At 40.0% G+C, this 17,862-nt stretch overlaps 1 protein-coding gene across 2 annotated transcripts in view; it reads left to right on the top strand.

The window, feature by feature from the left end:
- Positions 1-17,862, top strand: part of SNX29 (sorting nexin 29) — a 453,573-nt gene that overhangs the window by 366,243 nt on the left and 69,468 nt on the right. For both annotated transcript variants that reach the window (XM_090023172.1, XM_090023173.1), the window contains one exon: positions 16,765-16,904. In XM_090023172.1, the coding sequence (XP_089879298.1) occupies positions 16,765-16,904 (140 nt within the window). The remainder of the gene's footprint in view (positions 1-16,764; positions 16,905-17,862) is intronic.

Raw genomic sequence — 17,862 nt, 5'->3', positions numbered from 1 at the left:
TTTTCTATTAACTTTAATTTGAATTGGATTGGATCCTGGGTTGATTTTTAGCATTAACAGTAAGAGGTTAAATGAGACACTGTTAAAACATCAAAAGCAGTGTGTTTTATGCTGAATACAGTAGCACTGAACACTGAGTAGCTTGTTAAATGATAATTGTACTACATTAAATAGCCTGTGAAAAAATATTTGGAACGTTTAAGGAGCTGTTCCATTAATAATTGAAAAACGCCAGTGTTAACCATCTGTTAGGCAATAACAATGTATATTAAAGACCAGTGATGGTCAGAAACAACTCAAGCTGCAAGTTAAAACTACTGTTCCTGTGATGAAAAACTGCAAAACAGGACCATATAAAATATTTTGGCATGTTAAAGTATGCAGTTCAGTTATAGTTTAACATTGTCTGCTAATACAGGTGTAGCTAGGAGTCTATCAAGATTATTTTATATATCCTTATTTTTAGTGGGTTGTAACTTGGCATTAACATTTTGCTGTGGGCAGAAACTTGGCATGCAAGCTCAGTCAAAGAGAGTGTTTCATAAAATATTTTGGAAGACATTAACTTAATTTTTAAGTAATGGGGAGTGAAATATTTTCCCCAGGTGCATTTTGGTGCTTCGACAATCAAAAACAATTTTTCTAGTTAAACTGAAATTTTTCTGGCTGTTAATTAGGAGTGTAGATTCTTGGCCTGTGGTTTAGGAAAATTATTTTAAAATGAGCTCATTTTTAATGTTGTTAATAATCATGTGTAGTAACTTTATTTTAAGAAAAGTTTCATAAGACATTTGATACAACTTTTTTTTAGCTCAAAATTAACAGTTTTTGTATTATTGTTTTACCTTGCATATGTTGGTTCCAAACGTGTCAGAGGCAGCTTAAAATGTATGGGAAGGTCTCCTTAATCTTTTTTATAATGTAGTTAGTTAGTCCTATAAGGCAAGGAGGCTTATTGATGGGTTAACGCTATGGAAACAATCATGTTCAGAATTCTGATTAGAGGCTAAGGTTGCCTTTGGACCTGCTTCCTTTCTTCCTCCCCTGCTCAGAATACGTTTCAGGGATTGTGTGTTGTACAGGGCCGAGTAGATAGAGTGTTGAAGGTTGAGTGTATCTGCACTTTATAGACTAACTAAATTAGAGCATAAACATAACATACAATGTAAGTTTTTGTGTGCTGGAGCTCATGTAATTAGATGCAGTGAAAAGATATGCACAGAGCAGTGAACAGAATGAGTAAACTGAATACAAAAGGTAAGGAAGAAAGGGGAGGAGCAGTGCTGCAAAAGGCAAACAAGCAAAGAACCCATGGGAACAAAGGGGTCACAAAAGCTAATCCAGGTAATGCGATAGGAGTCCAGAGTCCCTGTGTAAACCATATTTCACACAATCCAGTATGTGCATAATTTCTTGTTTCATAGTTCTCTTTTCAAATTGACTTTGAGTGATTTGCTGCCTAAGAACAGCTACCCTGAAGTCAGCGATAAAGTGTCCAGGGAGGTTAAAATGTTCTGCCACAGGCCTTTGTGTCTTTCTGGAGTTGATGTCAGGTCAGTCTTCACATTCTTACATGAAGGCATCACTCTGTCTGTTCATTGTAGACAGCAGACCAGCAGTGTAAGTAGGTGATGGCATACATGAAAGAGTTGCAGCTGATTGAACCTTGAATGTTACAATCTGTGTATTTTGGCTCATTGATGATGTGGTCTGTATTGATGTTGCGCCCAGCAAGCGTCTGGGTCTGTTGCAAAGCCTTGGTAAGAATTAGGTAGGCTGTTGCTTGCGAGATGCTATTTGCTGCCTGTAAGCCAGAATAAGTTTGTCCGCCATGACTGCTTTGAGATGATCTTCCTTTTACAGGATGTCCTGGAGGTCATTTATAATGTGTCTGAGGTGTCCAAGCTGCAGGCTGTAGGTGATAAACAGAGGGACTCTGTTGTCCTTGTTCCAGGGTTGGTATTGTAAAAGTTGTCACAAAGTCTGAGTCGGGCTTTGTTTATTTGAATGGCTACAGTTTTTTAATTGTATTGTAACTGTAGGAATCCCTATTTCAGAGACTTAAGATGGGCATTATAGTCAGTGAGATCAGAGCAGATATGGTTGTATGCAGAGTTTCGGTTTAGGCAATGGATCTAGTGGTGTGCTTAGGTGAAAGCTTGTGGTGTGACAGTAGCTGTGGCAGTCATTTGTTTTGTGATGTAGCATGGTGGCGATGCACTGAAGTGTCTAGGAAATGAATTTTTAGGTGGAGTTTTCCAGAGTTACCATATTTACTAAAATATAAGATGACCCTATTTGTAAGACAACCCCCCCCCCAGTAAGTAGATTTTATATATACAACACTTATACATTTCTTAAAATTGGCTAAGTATAGAATCTAATTATCAGAGGATTGTCTTGAATGTGTCCCCTTCCCACTGCTACATCAAGGAAAATAAATCTTTGGGGTCAGGTAGCCCCCTTGCCCTCTTCCTCCCCCCCCAGTTTCTCCTGCAGCCTTTTCCCTTGTTCCTCACCGTCAGACCCTGCTCTTCCAGCACATGGAAGTGAGAAGCAAATTTGAAAACACTGACCTTGAAATTAAACATAGCTGTAGTAATTTGCATATAGTACCCATAGATTTAGTCTGTCCAGAACTGATATATGTTACCTTTTTAGAAACTGCTACAAGTTTTAGCACAGGTACTTTATAAACACATTTTTAATGAGTGCTTTGGCACCCACTTATATGTAGTACAATCTATGCATGATATTAATCCAAAGCCAAAAGGCTCATGATTTACCATCTAGTTCATTGGGCTGGGCCCCACCAGTCAATAGCATTTCAAGCCATAGTGTCCCCACAGATCAGCATGGCTTAATATGTGTATGTAACCTAGGGACCACCCCTCTCCCTGACAAAGGATCCATGTGCTAATTAGACCTCCATTTATGACTGGTTTCGAGCATTCTTGTTATGAGTTCTGGGATGCTCAAAACATTTATACGCAGATGAAGCATAGGGTAACCTGGTCCAATTTCATCTCATGAAGGGTGCGACCACACTGATCTTATGTGACAGATGAGAGAGATTCTAGGTCAGGGTAGGCAACGTTTTTTGGCCAGAGAGCTGAAAAAACCCACAATGCCTACCTTGGAAGGTGCCAGAGTGCTGGCATGCCAGAAAAACAAAATGAGGGCAGGGGGTACATGACAGGATGCCCTGCTTGTGCCTCTTGCCCCCCACCCAAAGCCATTGCCCCCCCACCCATGCCACCCCTTGACCCCACCCAAAGGCCCTGCCTCTCAGCCCTGCTGCCCCTTGCCTCCCACTCAAAACCCCTGCCCCCCAGCCCGGGCTCTGTGGCTAGCCAGCTGCAAACATCTGCCTCTGCACCCTGGCCCCGGCCCCGGCCCCAGCTGCCTCCCAGACGCCGCTCCGGGTAGGCAGCACATACTGGCAGTGCTCCCCACTATGCTGCCCTTGTCGCCACTTCTGCAGAGCAGCATTGGAACCCGGCATGGCAGGGCACAGCAGGGGCCGCAGAAGGCTGCCTGCGCTGAGTTCCCTGTTGCCCTGTCACACTTTCCCTGTGTGCACGGGAGCAGTATGGGCAGCAGTGCAGGGTTGTGCCCCTTGCTGCTGCCCCTGCCTGCAGGGGAAGTGTGGCAGGGCAGCGGGGATCTGGGAGTAGGCAGCTTTCTGTGTCCCTCACGTGCCATGCTGGGCACATGTGCTGGGGGTTGCCAACCCCTGTTCTAGGTGAACTGGTGGGGGCCCCATTTGTTGATGTTCGCCAGACATTTATGAATGGTGAAGAAACAGGAATCATTAATGGTAAAGAAAGGCATAGCTTAGCTGTGGAACATAAAAATGTCTGTAATAAGAGGAAGTCTATAATACAGTGGCTCACCATGACATCAAAAACAGTCAGCGCTGAGGAGGGCTGAACTTAATGGACACTACTATTTTGTTCGGATGGGTGGCAGTACCCTAACCTTGTGGTAGGTTCCATCAGTGTTTGCTCAATATGGCCATATATTTTATAGTCATGTTCAGTGTTGCCTACATGTAAGCTCCTTTGTAATTAGTTACCATTACTGACCACATGCTGCTTTTAGCCACAGGTCAAAGATAGACGGTGCATTTAATGAGATTTCCTTGTGTGTGAATGTAAGATGAGGAGCCTTTTTTTCCCCCCCATGCTAAGTGAAGAAAAAACTCATCTTGAATTCAAGTAAATATGGTGGGGTGGAAGTTGTTAAAGTCCCGGTGAAATGTTTCTAGATTCCTTCCCATGTTTCTGTACAGTGAAGATGTCACTGATGTATCTTAGGTATATCAGGGGATGAAAGAGCATCTGTGGATGAAACAAGCTTCAAGGTCTCATAAATATGTTGGCGTATCAGGGGCTTGCTTGTGCCCACAGCAGTGCCATTTCTCTGTAGATATAGGGAATCCCCAAACTTGAGGAAATGTATGAGGAAATTTGTAGAATAAGAAATCATCCGCCGACTGGATTGTGTTTATGGGTTCCTTGCTTGTTTGCCTCTTGCAGTACTGCCTCCTCCCTTCCTTTTGTATTCAAATCACTTTCTCCATTCTGTACACTGTTGTGTGCACATCCTTTCCCAGCATCTGACAAAGTGAGCTCTAGCTCACAGAAACTTTATATCTCTCATGTTAGTTTACCATTAGTAAATCTACCCTGCCTTCTGCTTGACTTCAATGCAGCTAACTACATCTTTCTGAAGATGGAGTGTGTTACCTTTGGGTACTTTGGAAAAAGCCAGTGGAAGAAAAACCAAATTGGTTGTAGCAATCAGTGGGGCCAAAGGCATAAGCACTCCTTGGCATACTTTACCTTTTTTTAAAGTAATACTACCTGGTAAAGGTACACATACTGATATATATATGTTTGATTGCAAGTCACATCACCAAAATGGTATATTTTAATGTTTAATTAATTTAATACTAATTAAAATATACCATCTTGGTGTGATGTGGCTTGAATCAGAAGTGGAGCACTAGCAGTTTTTCAAAGCATTCTTGTTTTCTTTCCAGTGTATTAAGAAAGGCGGAATATAGTTTAGTCACTGAATTTTACTACATGCGTCTAACTTTAAAAGAAAAAAAAAGTGTAACCTGTACAGAAGCCATATTTTGGCAAAACTGTATATATTTACGTATATGAGATTTTTGCAGAATAGTAATATAAGAAAAAGTAATTAAAGAAGAGGTGAAGTCATATTTAGAAAGGGGTAAGTTAATTATTGGATACCACTGCCTGAAATTTGCCCCATAAACAAATTATCAAAGTTCATGCAGTTTTATGTGGCTTTCCTTCTCTGCATACGAGACCAAAGAGCACTAAAATTAATGGTGTTATTCTAGAAAGGAATTTGTTTCCAGGAATACTCTTGACATTGTATTTTCACCGTATATTAGAGAGAACGCATAATATTCTATTGAAATTTATATTGTTTTACATAATTGTGTGAAGTATCCTAATCCCAGATTTCATGATTTTTGGTTTTTTTGGTGCGTTCAGCTAGAACTTGGACCAAAATATTACCTCCTCCACTGATTTGCTGGTAGAGGGCTCTTGAGTGGATGGCAGTAAGTACAGCAGATCATAGGGAAATGTATGAGAGAGCGTCTTACTGAACAGGGGCCACAGTGGTCCTTCTTAGCCCTCCCCCTTCTCCCCCTTCCTGGCCATTCCTGAGGTCCTTGACCTCTCCATTGATGTACAATTAAGAAATAGTAGGATCTTATAAAAAGCCTTTTCAAGTGTTTATTGTAGGTGTTCCCATGAGGGATTAGTCAGTGATCTCAAGTTTCTGAAAGAGAGCAAAAAGCAAGTGAAGTGCTGACCTTTGCAATTAGCAGCAAAGCTCTGAAGTGAGAGAATCAGGAGACAAGAACAGATTAGAATTTTTTTTTCAATTTGTTGAGAAAAATGTTTACCAGAGCTCCTGGTTAGTAACCCTGAAGTACCAGAAATTCTGTAAAAGAAACTAAACTGAACTGGCAAGATACCAGAGACTTATAGATCTTGTTTTTCCCTTAATTTCTTGATCTGAATTCTTTTCCGTGCAAGCTCTCTTCTTTGGATGATTTCACAACTGTCTAGCATGTCTTGTGGGACTCTCCCTCTTGCCCAATTAGGGTATTTGTAGGGCAACTACATACTATTCCAACAAGTTTTTTCCACTTAGCCTGTTTAAGTGCCCCAAACTCTGGGTTTAATACTGAAGGAGTTTTAGCCAAGTCTATTTTGAAACATTCACTAAAGTCATCAATATGGAGAGTAGTGCCCAGTTATACTCTCAGTAACACTGGTAAATCCGAAGTACAGTAATTTCCTAAAGTGTGTGAAGATATTTAGGATTTATCTGTGTAACTAAGAGTATTTTGTCCCTTATCTTTAGTTTGCAAATATAAAAAATATTGTTGAGTAATTAGAACATTGAAGAACTACTACCTGTTGCAGGTAATGTGGTCCCCTGAAAAGATTATGGCATTAATCTTTTTAGTCACCTATTTCTAATTTTAGATTCTGAAGCAACTGGCAACCTCTGGGACAGTTACTGCCTTGACCTTATTCTGTACCCGTTATTTCACATAACATTAGAAATCCTCATTCTAATATCTTTATCTGCATTCCTCTGATGAGACTCTTGTCATCACCGGTACTGAGAAGCAACTATTGCGTTATAAAATAATTTCTGAAAGCAGGCAACCTGCTGTTAGGTGATAGCTGAAATATTTTGACCTTGATTTACAGTATTTTTTGTGAGGACAGTACAAAAACAAGTACAACTCTTTCATTGTAGCGTTTGTAAAAGCAATCAAATTCATAACCTATTTGCAAAGTGTTCTGAACTGTCTTGAGGGAGTTGCTAAAGTTGCAGGTTAAACACAAATTCTGGGACTTGATGCATTTTATTAAAATAAAACAGGCTATAACAAACACTTTTAACAGCAAAGCTGCCTTTTGCAAACCTGTCCTGCAACCTGTTTCAATTTAAGAATCCCTTTATGAAATTATTACCTACAATAAGCAAGTTTCCTTGTTTTGACATATGGAATGGAAAGCACCTATATTCAGTATTCTGCTCTTGTGGTAATAATTACCTAGCAAAGTATTCCTGGTTGTGAAAGAAAATGAGCTTTTAAAATAGCTGTTCTTTGTGTATAAATGAAATGAGAAAAAATTAACTTGGTTTTGTATAAGAACAAACCTTAATGAAATTATAAATGTCTTATTTGAAAATATTATTGCAGTAAAATTAAAGGTTAAGAAAAATACCATCAGGTTTGGTATTTTATAAATATTTATATTTATGGGTAACTGAAAATATCAGTGATTGAAATGATGATTAAAAAATACATGGGGTGATATCCTGTTTCAATGGCCTTCATCAGGGCCAGGGTTTCACCCATTATTTTTGATTTACAACTTTGTAAGGCATTATTCATAGAACGGATGCAATAGGGCATCAGTTTCTTTACCTTACCCTTCTGATTTGTCTTTACCCTGCTCTGGTATGTCTATGAACTGCTCTTTGATTACCCCTAAAAGTACTGTCTTAACAATAATTCAATTCCTAGTGGCTCTGTTAAAAACGATACTTTATGGTTGTGATTTCGAGACATGCTCATTATATGGATAGGACCTCTAACTCACTTCACATGTGCCCCCCAACTACTACCACCTGACCATGATTGTGGAGCATAACCAGTGTGAACTCTTTGAACAAAATGTAAAAGGCATGATATATCGAGGCATGATACTGGAATCCTAAATATTTTGGATATCTCCATAACTAAGGGGGTGACTAGCTTTGTACCATGCATTCAGGTGTGACTGTCCTCAGCTTAACCCAGTTTCTGTATATTCAGTACTCTCATGCATACTACTTTTGCCAGAGAGACCTTTTTAAACCAGAAAGTGATAGGATAAGTCTGTATACATTTGTTGAAACATGGCAAACATTGGTTTTACCAAAGATCGGCAACTAAGTATTAGTAGAAACAATGGGTGTGTTATTTTTTTTTTTTTGGGGGGGGGGGTGTCAATGTTAGGATACCATGGGAGAGAGCCAGGGCTCTTTTTTTAAAATCTTGGTAAAGCTCATAAGGTAAAATTTTAAGAAACTGATCCAATCAGCATGAAAAATCACCCAACCAATCTTTTAATTCTAGTTCAATAAAAAATAATGAGAATAAAAACTTAAAAACCTTTCCACTGTTTTCATTATTTGGAAGGGAAAGAATTAAAAATTATGTTAAACTAAAAACAAAAATTAGAAAGCATGGGAAAGCAAATTCCCATACTGTTGGGTTACCCAATAGTAGCATTAGATCTGCTTCTATCCTTCATTTGGGTACTCTTCATGTAGAAAATATATATGCTTATGACAGATATCACAGATACTTGATATGCTAAATAAACATGAAGTTTAGTAGCTTTTGCAAGGTCAGATTGTGATCCTCTTACTTGCATTAACAGTTACTCACCAGGCTGCTGCTTGTGTAAATTTAGTTTCCTGGCCCTGCAGTTTTATTTAAATATTTATTTTTATTATGTTATTGATATGTATTTACAGATTTAATTTCAGTGTATTAAAGATACTTTATAAGAATTCTAGTATTTCCTTCCCCAGTAAAACATTTTTGTGCATATACTTTTAATGTTTATTACACTGATCTCCTAGATAAAGCTGTTTTGCTCAGTTTTTTTCTCCTAGTTAAATTAACTTTCTAACAAAGGCATATTAAAAAAGACCCCTACTTGGTAATGTTTGTAAGACCATTAAATAGGCCTATAATGAGTAACTATTCATTACACACTGATGTCTCCTTCGAGAGTTTTTAAAATGACAATAAAAGGAAGTTCTTTCCGCATTTTTACCAATTAGTAATTATGTATTGGTCTCTCAAGGACAAAGAAAAGCACTAATTTATTGCTGCTTCGAACTCAGACTATAAAGTTTGCAATAAAAGTAAGTTCTCAGACAGAAGTCCACCAGACAAAATGTAAGCCGTAGTATAGATGAATTGCATTACCAAATGTGCCATGTCTCTGACATTCAGGTTGAAATTCACCCTATGAATAAAGCTTATTCATCACTTAATTCTTATTTAAGTCCACAAAATTGACACTTACATTTACACCTCTCTTGTTGACCTTTCTTTTTTCTATTCAGCAGATAAATTCACTTTCCCTTGAGTGTATTTAACAATTCTTACAGTGGCAGGATATTGACAGTTTCCTCTTCTCCCTTCTTCACCTGTGGCAGGTTAGAGTGTTCATAGTATCTTTGTTTAGTTTTAGGAATAGGTTAGACAAGCATTTGTATAGAGTGCTTGGATAGGGATGTTCCTACTTTGAGAGGAGGCTGGGCTAGATGACTTTCTGAGGTCCCATCTAGCCTTACTTTTCTAAGATTCTATGGCAGGAGTCAGATGGAAGTTGCTTGTCCATAGATTTCACGTATTATTAAGTAAAGTAACTGGATTTGGGAGAAATACAGGATTCTCTCTTTAAAATTATATTTAAAAGTTGCATAATAAAGTAAAACCTTCCTGAAAGTAAAAATTGCCTTTAGATTTCACAGTAAGGCAAGGTTATTTTGCCAAAGGTTTATACAAGCATTCAAGGAAAGGCAGCAATTAGTGTCATTATCTGGATGATGTATTCATGACTTTTCTGGCCTGTTTAGATTTTGGGTGTTATTGTTATTTTATTACTTTGCCTTTTCTTATTTACTAAAAGAAATACATGAGACTGCATTTTAGTTTTTTGTCACTTTTGTTGTATTTTATCAATATTATAATGTTTTTTCTTCAAAATACTATATGTTTTTCTTAATTTAAAACTGTCTATCCATTTTCAGTCCCCAAATAAAATAAGAAGCTATGAAATAAATCCTATTGAATGGTCTTGACAGTTTGCCCTTCAGGAGAGAACTAATTTGGATTATTTTATATTAACTTTGAATACATGCTTTCATTATTATGATAAGACAGCAGTAGTAGAAAAACAATGAAATTAGAAGGTATTAGACTTCATTAAGTGACTTCAGGGCTAGGGACAGATATTCAAAAAGCCTGAGCCTGAATTGATTCAATCTTTGCTGGTTAGTCTAACCTAGCTAGGCTGAACTGGTTTATAACCACAGAGACATCTCAAAAATGCAGGCACCTGCCTGCAGTGGCTCAGGCTAGAAGCCAGGGGGCACTAGACCAGCCCTCCCTTCCTTTCAGTAGTGCTGAGCTGAGAGGGGCTGTGGCCAGGCCCCAGCAGGACACTTTGATTAGGGAGGGGTTCCGCCCCCACCCTTGATAACAGTATTTATCAGCTCTAAAAGCATTTATCACCCCATCAGAGAGCAAAGCCTCTTGCATTAGTTCTTAAACAGCTTTTTCCAAGGAAGGAATGAAGGGACATTACCAGCTACCTGTTGATTCACTCCAAAAAGCCCTAAGTGGACACTGTACTGTCTGCCATTGTCCTGTCTGCCTTACGCAGACACCTCTCAGCATTGGCTAGCATACCACATGCTGTCTGCGGTCTGTGCTTTGGGAGAGAGGAGGGATGGATCCATGCTTGAACAGTGAGCAGAGATGGGGGTGGGAAGCAGGGGAAGCCAGGCAGATGCTGCCGTGCCTGTGAGTCTCTGCTGGACGTCCAGCCAAGGAGCAGAGGAGAGTGTCAAGCCCAGCTCCCTCGATCAAAGAGCCCACCCCAGCCCAAAGAGAATGCCGGGATGCTGGGGGACTCTGGTTTAACATAAACCAGGAAGGGGTCTGGAACAGACATTGCATAAACCAGTTTGAGCCAAATCAGTTAAATCTGATATTACATCCCACCAGGGTTATCTCAAACTGGTTTCAGCCATTTTCAAACTGGTTTATGTGCACTAAATGTCTGTTCTGTTACAGGTTTAAACCAGTTTCTGATCACTTAAACTGGTTTATGTGTAATGTCTCTCCCTAGTCCTGGAGAAGTTTTGTAGATTTTTATAACTGGGCTGTTTCAGATTTGTTGTTCCTAATGCATGGGATTAGGGACCACAGGAGCTAAAACGGGAGAGTTTCAGATAGGCTATGTCCAACTGGTGTCTGCACAGTTACAGTGCTGTTCTTAGCTGGATGACTGCTTTCATACAAAGAAAAATGTAGGGCATTTAAGGGCCATTTATGAGAAGTGTGATCCATCAAGGGCAAGTTACCGTAACTTTACAGACTTTGATTGAAATTTTATTGAAGGCAGGGTAGATTTGCACCTTACAGACTAACCAAAGTAGATATATTGCACAAGCTTTCATGAAATTTTGTTAAGTCAGAATGAAAAGTGGCTGTGTGAAAACACATTGAGATGCAAATCATTTTTAAAAATTTATTATGACTAGAGGCAACATGCCCAAATAAAATTAAAATTGCTTTAAAAGATCTGAAGTTTTTCAGATTATCCTTGCAGCATATTACATATATTGAAGTGATTAAACAGGTTATTTTATTTTTAATAAACAATGCCGTAAGTAATTTCATAAACACAGGATGTTTTGTGTGCCACAACCTTTTGTAAAACCATTGGCTATATGATAGTACTTTTCACATTTTTCATTTGATGTTGTAAAGAATTTTAATTTCTGAGTCAATACAGATTTTGTCTCCAGAAAACAGAGGTAGAGGCCATGTAATTAATTGATTGACATCTCTTCTGCTGGGTGGCCCAGCTGCATTGAAGAAATGTGGATTCAGTTACGGCAATTGAAAAAATGAACAGACTGCCCTCCCCTACCTTTTCAGGCATGAAACTAGAAGTCTTCCACTATAATCAGAAATAAAAGCTACCAATAGGCTGTGAAATCTGCCTTTAGAGCTAGGAGAGCCATTTACAGCAGGAGAAGACTGTCATGTCTAACTCCCCCGGAAGGAGGGAAATACAGGAGTAGGTAACTAGACAGTATCCGGGGAGCAGAGCAGAGTGGATCAGCGAGATGATAGAGAAGAACAGGTAAGAGGAAAGGACTTCCAGAAACAGAGGCTTAACTTCAGTGTGGTGCTTTGGGGAAGCTGCACTATGTGGGGCAGCAGTGACTTCCAGCTACTGCCATGCTGCTGGCTTGATTGTACAGCAGTGGCAGTTTTTTTCTGCCTCCTACCCCCAAATCAGCATTCAGGGCAGCTGCCCAGGTCACCCTACCCTAGTTACGTTACTGTAGAGAAGGGGTCAGCAGGGAAAACCATACAGGGGAGCAGAAGGGAAGAAGCAGTAAAGCAGGTGGACAGTGAGATGAAGAACAAGAGCAGAGATCATGCAATTAACTTTATTCAAAAAGGGCAGAACTGTTATCGCATAAAAGATAGCTAAATGTGAATTCCCAATAGTACTTTGTTATATAAAGCAATTTCAGTACTCGTCACAGAGGTGTTATAGAATTAAGAGGTTCTCCCTGATTACAGTTGGAAATGAAAGCAGTCCAAGAGGTAATCTCATTGCTAAAATGTGGTTCATTCTATGAAAAGTTTGGGAATCCCTGTTCTGCAGCATCTGGATAGAAGAAGGGAGCAACATTTTAATTAAAAGTAAAGTTAATATTGTATATCATTAGAGCTGGATGTACTTTAGCATCTTGCAGGGGCAGTTTAACAGCTCAGTAGGTGCTATATTAAATCTCTGAAGATTTACTGTTCACTGAATCAGTTTAGAAAATGGGTCAGTACTAACCAGGCAAATGGGAAATATAAAACTTACATCAGTGATGTTAAAGTTTCAATAGGGAAAACAAAATCAAGTGTTAGTTAAACATTGGAATACATAAATAAATTTCCTTTATTAAAAATACTCCCTACATCCTAAATATTGTGTATCTGTATATATTGGACTTCCTACTTCTAGTAGTTCTTAGCAGCTTTCCTAGAATTCTGTTCAGCACACTTGTTTAGCCTTTAGCAGTTCAGTAGAGTATGGAGCAAGCTGTTTCTTTCTCTTTTTGGTCTGAGTAGTCAGACTGATTAGAGAGCGGGTTGCACCAAGCAAGAGTAGTACAAAATTAATTTAAGATATTTATCTTTATGTATTTTTTAAGTTAACCTAATGAAAGGTTTTATAGTTTCATAGTTAGTAGGGTTGGAAGGGACCTGAGCAGATCATCAAGTCTGACCCCCTGCCATGGCAGGAAAGAGTACTGGGGTCAAACGACCCCAGCTAGGTGATTGTCAAGCCTTGTCTTAAAGACCCCCAGGGTAGGAGCTTGCACCACTTCTCTTGGAAGTTGGTTCCAGATCCCAGCCGCCCTGACAGTGAAGTAGCGCCTCTTGATGTCTGATCTGAATCTACCCTCTGCCAGCTTGTGACTGTTATTTCTAGTCTCTCTTGGCAGTGCTCGGGGGAACAGGGACTCCCCCAATGCCTGCTGGTCCCCTCTGACTAGTTTGTAACAGGCCACTAGATGCCCCCTCAGCCTTCTCTTGTGGAGGCTGAACAGGTTCAGGTCCTGTAGCCTCTTCTCGTAGGGCCTGCCCTGCTGACCCCTGATCATGCAAGTGGCCTCCTCTGGACCCTCTCCATGTTGTCCACATCCCTCTTGAAGTGCAGCACCCAGAACTGGATGCAGTAGTCCAGCTGCGGCCTGACCAATATTGCATAGAGGGGGAGGATCACCTCCCTGGACCTGCTTGAGATGCATCTGTTGTAGACAAGCTATAGCAAGGATTGGGCCCCCAGGGTGGCTGTGATGCCCTAGTGGCTGCACGACTCCTTCTGTGCTCTGGCTCCCTCCCTTTTCTTTGCCTGCCACAGGTCAGTGTAATTAGTTGATATGTAATAAGGGAGACAGTCAGCAGGAGCCTTTCAGACCCTGCTGGTCCCAATCCCCCTCTTTGAGTACTAAATGGGCCCCCTTGGCCTGTCTGTGCCCCCAGGCACCAGTTGCCTCAAAGGGCTATTCATGACCTCCTGCTACCCCCACAGTCATGTGCATGCCTCACAGCTGTTAATAGTTAATCACAGTCAGGTCTCCCCTCTTCAGGGCTCTCTGTCATTGTTGGGATTTCAGCCCATCTGGCCTCCGCCCCTTTTCTCTCTTTGGCCCCTTAGCCTCAGCTCACTGTGCTTGACCTGGCTTCAGGGTTCCACTCACATCTTGCCTTTTTAGGCCCTGGGCTCCCTGGTTCTGCCTGACTTCCTTCCAGGCTAGGCTTCAGCTATACCCACACACACTGGTTTCCTATTAGGGCCCAACATCTAAGTTCCAGGACAGTTTGCAACCAGTTCTCCTGCTGCCTTACCAAGGGATCTGCCCTATTGTCCTATTGCAGAGCTAGTAGCCCAGCAATAGACACTGTTAGTCCCTGGCTGCCTATTCCCCTGCACCCAGTCAATAAATGCACTCTAGTCCCTTCCAATGAAAGGGTATTCCTGCTACTGCCTCTGCCTTCAAGCAATGGGAGCCTCTGGGTCCCTGTTACACAAGGATGAAGCAGCCTTGGGCCAGAGACAAAAATTATACATAAACTGGTATAAGTGATCGGAAACTGGTTGAAAGCTGTAATGCAACAAAAGTTCAGTACACATAAACCACTTTCAAAATGGCCAAAAGCTGGTTTAAGATTAAATCTGGATGGATGTATTATGAAACTTAGCTGATTTAGGTTAAATCAGTTTGATGAACTTCTGTCCCAGATCTCCTCCAGATTCAAGTTAACTCACAGTCTCCCAGCGTCTCAGGATACTTTGCACCTCCCCTGCGAACCTCTCCTTGTAGAGTGGGCAGTCTAGCCTTGGCCCTAGCTACCTGCTTCAGCTGAGCAGGGAGTTGTGCTCTAGCACCTCTTGGTTTCTGGCTGAATCAAAAGTGAGTATCTGTTCACTCGCTTATCTGTTCAATCTATGCAGCTTAGAGTAACCTGCAAGGATTGAATCAATTCAGCCTCAGGCTTTTTGGCTATCTGTACTTAGCCCTGATGTTCCTGATACTGTGAGTTAGATATTCAGTTTCTGCTCTGAGAATTGGTATAATCCTGGTAGAAACCAAAAATGTAAAAATGTTCATACTCTCTCCCAAACAAAAAATGGCAGTTCTAGGAGAAAACAAACCAACTTCAACCAGGGAGGAGTCAGTGTCCCAAGAGAATTTCTCCTGGGAGAATGAACTTTTGTACAGTTTACCCCAGCTTAAATTGTCCTAGAGACTTAGAGCCTCAGGGAAAGGCTCCCGTGCCTTTCAGAGACCAGGGTCACCCCAGTCTGGGAAAGGCATGGAGGGCGGGCAGCTGCTTCAGCCCCTTCCATAGTCTGGGAGAGAAGCAGAGAAGTAGCTGCCTGATGCTTTCCATCAGGACCTAACATACCTAGTTCTCTGGTATTAGAAGTAGGTGGAGGCTTTGCCATGCCACTTCCTCCACTCAGCTCTGGGCAACATGAATATTTAGATTAGTTCTTGAGGAATATCTTGTAGTATTCCTCCTTTTTATTTTCAGTATACCCAGACCCTCCAACTTACCCCTGCCCTGAGAATTCTTTATGTGATGCTGGATGAAGCCTAAAAGCTTCATAACACTCTTCCTTAATCAGACAAGACTCTTTGATGAGAGAAGCAAGCCTCAAAGTGAAATCCTGGGCAATGCAGCATAGTTACTTTTTAATGAAAGGAAATAGTTTGGGAACATTTTAAATGTATTTAGCAAGAAACTGGAACTTTTACGTTTCTAAGGCATTTTTCTCAAATAGATTAATAACATGGGCTGATTAGACACATTTCACCCAGAATAGGGATGCTAGTCTTCTTTTGAGAGCTATAATTGTCTAATAATGGTGTGAAGCTTTATGCATGAAGAGCATATCCTGACATTTAAACCAGGTGAGCAGAATGCCTGAATTTCTGAGATATAGCTTGTTGGCTGTAGCACAAAACAATCAGTGTGATTTCTCTGTAAGCCATTACAGTCTTACTCTAGTGCACTGACAGATTGTATTATAGCTTACTATAATTGTACTCCCTGCAGAAGCAAAAGTATGCTGGTTGTGAAGTTCAGAGTCCTAGAAGCCCTACCCATTGTTAGGATTTCAGTCTGTCTGTGGAAAGAGAAATGGTATACTTACTTCATTCACTGGTTCCAGCATTGTGTAAAACTGAGATCTAAAACACTATAGAAGCTTAAATAAAATGTTCTTTTGCAGAGTTGAACGTCCTACTGGAGATACAGTTTATAGTATATAAAATATTAAATAAAAAACTCCTTAGTAATATGTTGTACTAAGTCAAGTTAGCAAAATATAGGTCTCTTGGAGAGTGCATGTGCCCAATCTATGAGAAGTATGTGGAGAGAGGAGAAGGAATAAAGGGAAGGGGAGGAGTTAAGATTTCTGTAAGGAAGAAATAGTGCCACATCCCTAAATGATTTTAAAACTGCTGGCCCTGAAGGGGGCCTCATTAAGGAAGCAGTCCTTTAAAAAAAAGAGGTCTTCCTAAGCCTGTGAAAAATACATTCAGTATACCCAAGGACATGTCAGTGAGGCACAGACAAATCTTAGTGAGTCAGGGTTTTATCTATTGCTAACTTACATGACATTGAACAGTACTTGCTTCTGTCTGTTTTGACTACAGAGTTGTCGTTGACAACCTGTGTACAGACGGATGTGTTAAGCACAGATCATCAGTCAAAATGTGTGTCAGTGGTGATTGTCGCTTGGCATTTTGGGATGGGGGAAGAAAAGCCTTTTTTTTTTTTTTTTAACTGTTCAACTTTTTTTCTTTATGCAGGATGCAAAGTTTGTAGAGGAGCGGCGCAAACAGCTACAGAATTATTTAAGAAATGTTATGAACAAAGTTATTCAAACTGTGCCAGAATTCACAGCCAGCCCCAAAAAAGAGACTCTTATTCAACTGATGCCCTTTTTTGTGTAAGTATCTGTCAACTGAATATACAGTATTCATATAAAATGTTAAGCTTTTTTCTTTGCAGTTTAATTTAAAATATAATGCCTGCATCTCTCAAATCTTTAAAACAGCATTTTAGTATAAAAAGAAGCCCATTAAAAGTATAACTGCTTTTGACATGTTTAAAGAAATGTATTATATACATATACTCTCTTTTTTCTTTCCACATTTAAATGGTTGATTTAAGCAAAAAGCATATTGGACAAGCATTTAAAAGCATCTAAAAAACCTAGTGCTAACGACTCATTGAACGTCCCTGTGGATTTGGTTTATTTTGTTTTATTTTTTCATTCTGTATAATATACTGGCAAAAACAAATGGGATCTGACTCATTTTGAAAATGAAATTTTGAACTTTGCAATCTGTATTGATGCAATTTTGCCTATTACAGGAATAATGTTGCTGTGCCAGGTTTGATAGATAGTTTTGTCAGTGTGAAGACAGAGAAAACCGGACATAGTTCATTACAACCACATAAAAAAATCTCATTAGCAAATATGTCTTACTAAGGTAGTAAAATATAGCAATCTTGCTCAAAGCACCCCCTGCAAGTTTTCAGAATTTAGCAGAACCCCATTTAAAAAGCGAATATTAATACAGTCTGACTATTACAATATAAGCATTATCATATTAATTCATCTGTAATGAACTAATAGTATTATAAGGTGCAATATAATTATAATAAACATCCTTTCAGCTGCTTCCCCTGGCTCTGCCAGGCCCTGCACATGTTTGTTCCCAGCATAGCACCTGGGCTCCCTACATATGGGTCCAGGTTACTGCTGTTACTGCAGGCCAATCCCACCTGAACTCCAGTCCTGGAGACAAAACAGAAAGAGCCCATTGAGACCCAAATGACAGGGATGAAGTGTTGCATATGAGTGGCATATGGGGGTGTTGAGGGAGTTGAAAGGCTGGTGG

The sequence above is a fragment of the Crocodylus siamensis genome, chromosome 12 (assembly GCF_052110815.1).
Source record: "Crocodylus siamensis isolate JL-2025a chromosome 12, ASM5211081v1, whole genome shotgun sequence".
In the NCBI taxonomy this organism is placed as follows: domain Eukaryota; kingdom Metazoa; phylum Chordata; order Crocodylia; family Crocodylidae; genus Crocodylus; species Crocodylus siamensis.
This window is presented reverse-complemented; position numbering and strand designations above follow the sequence as displayed.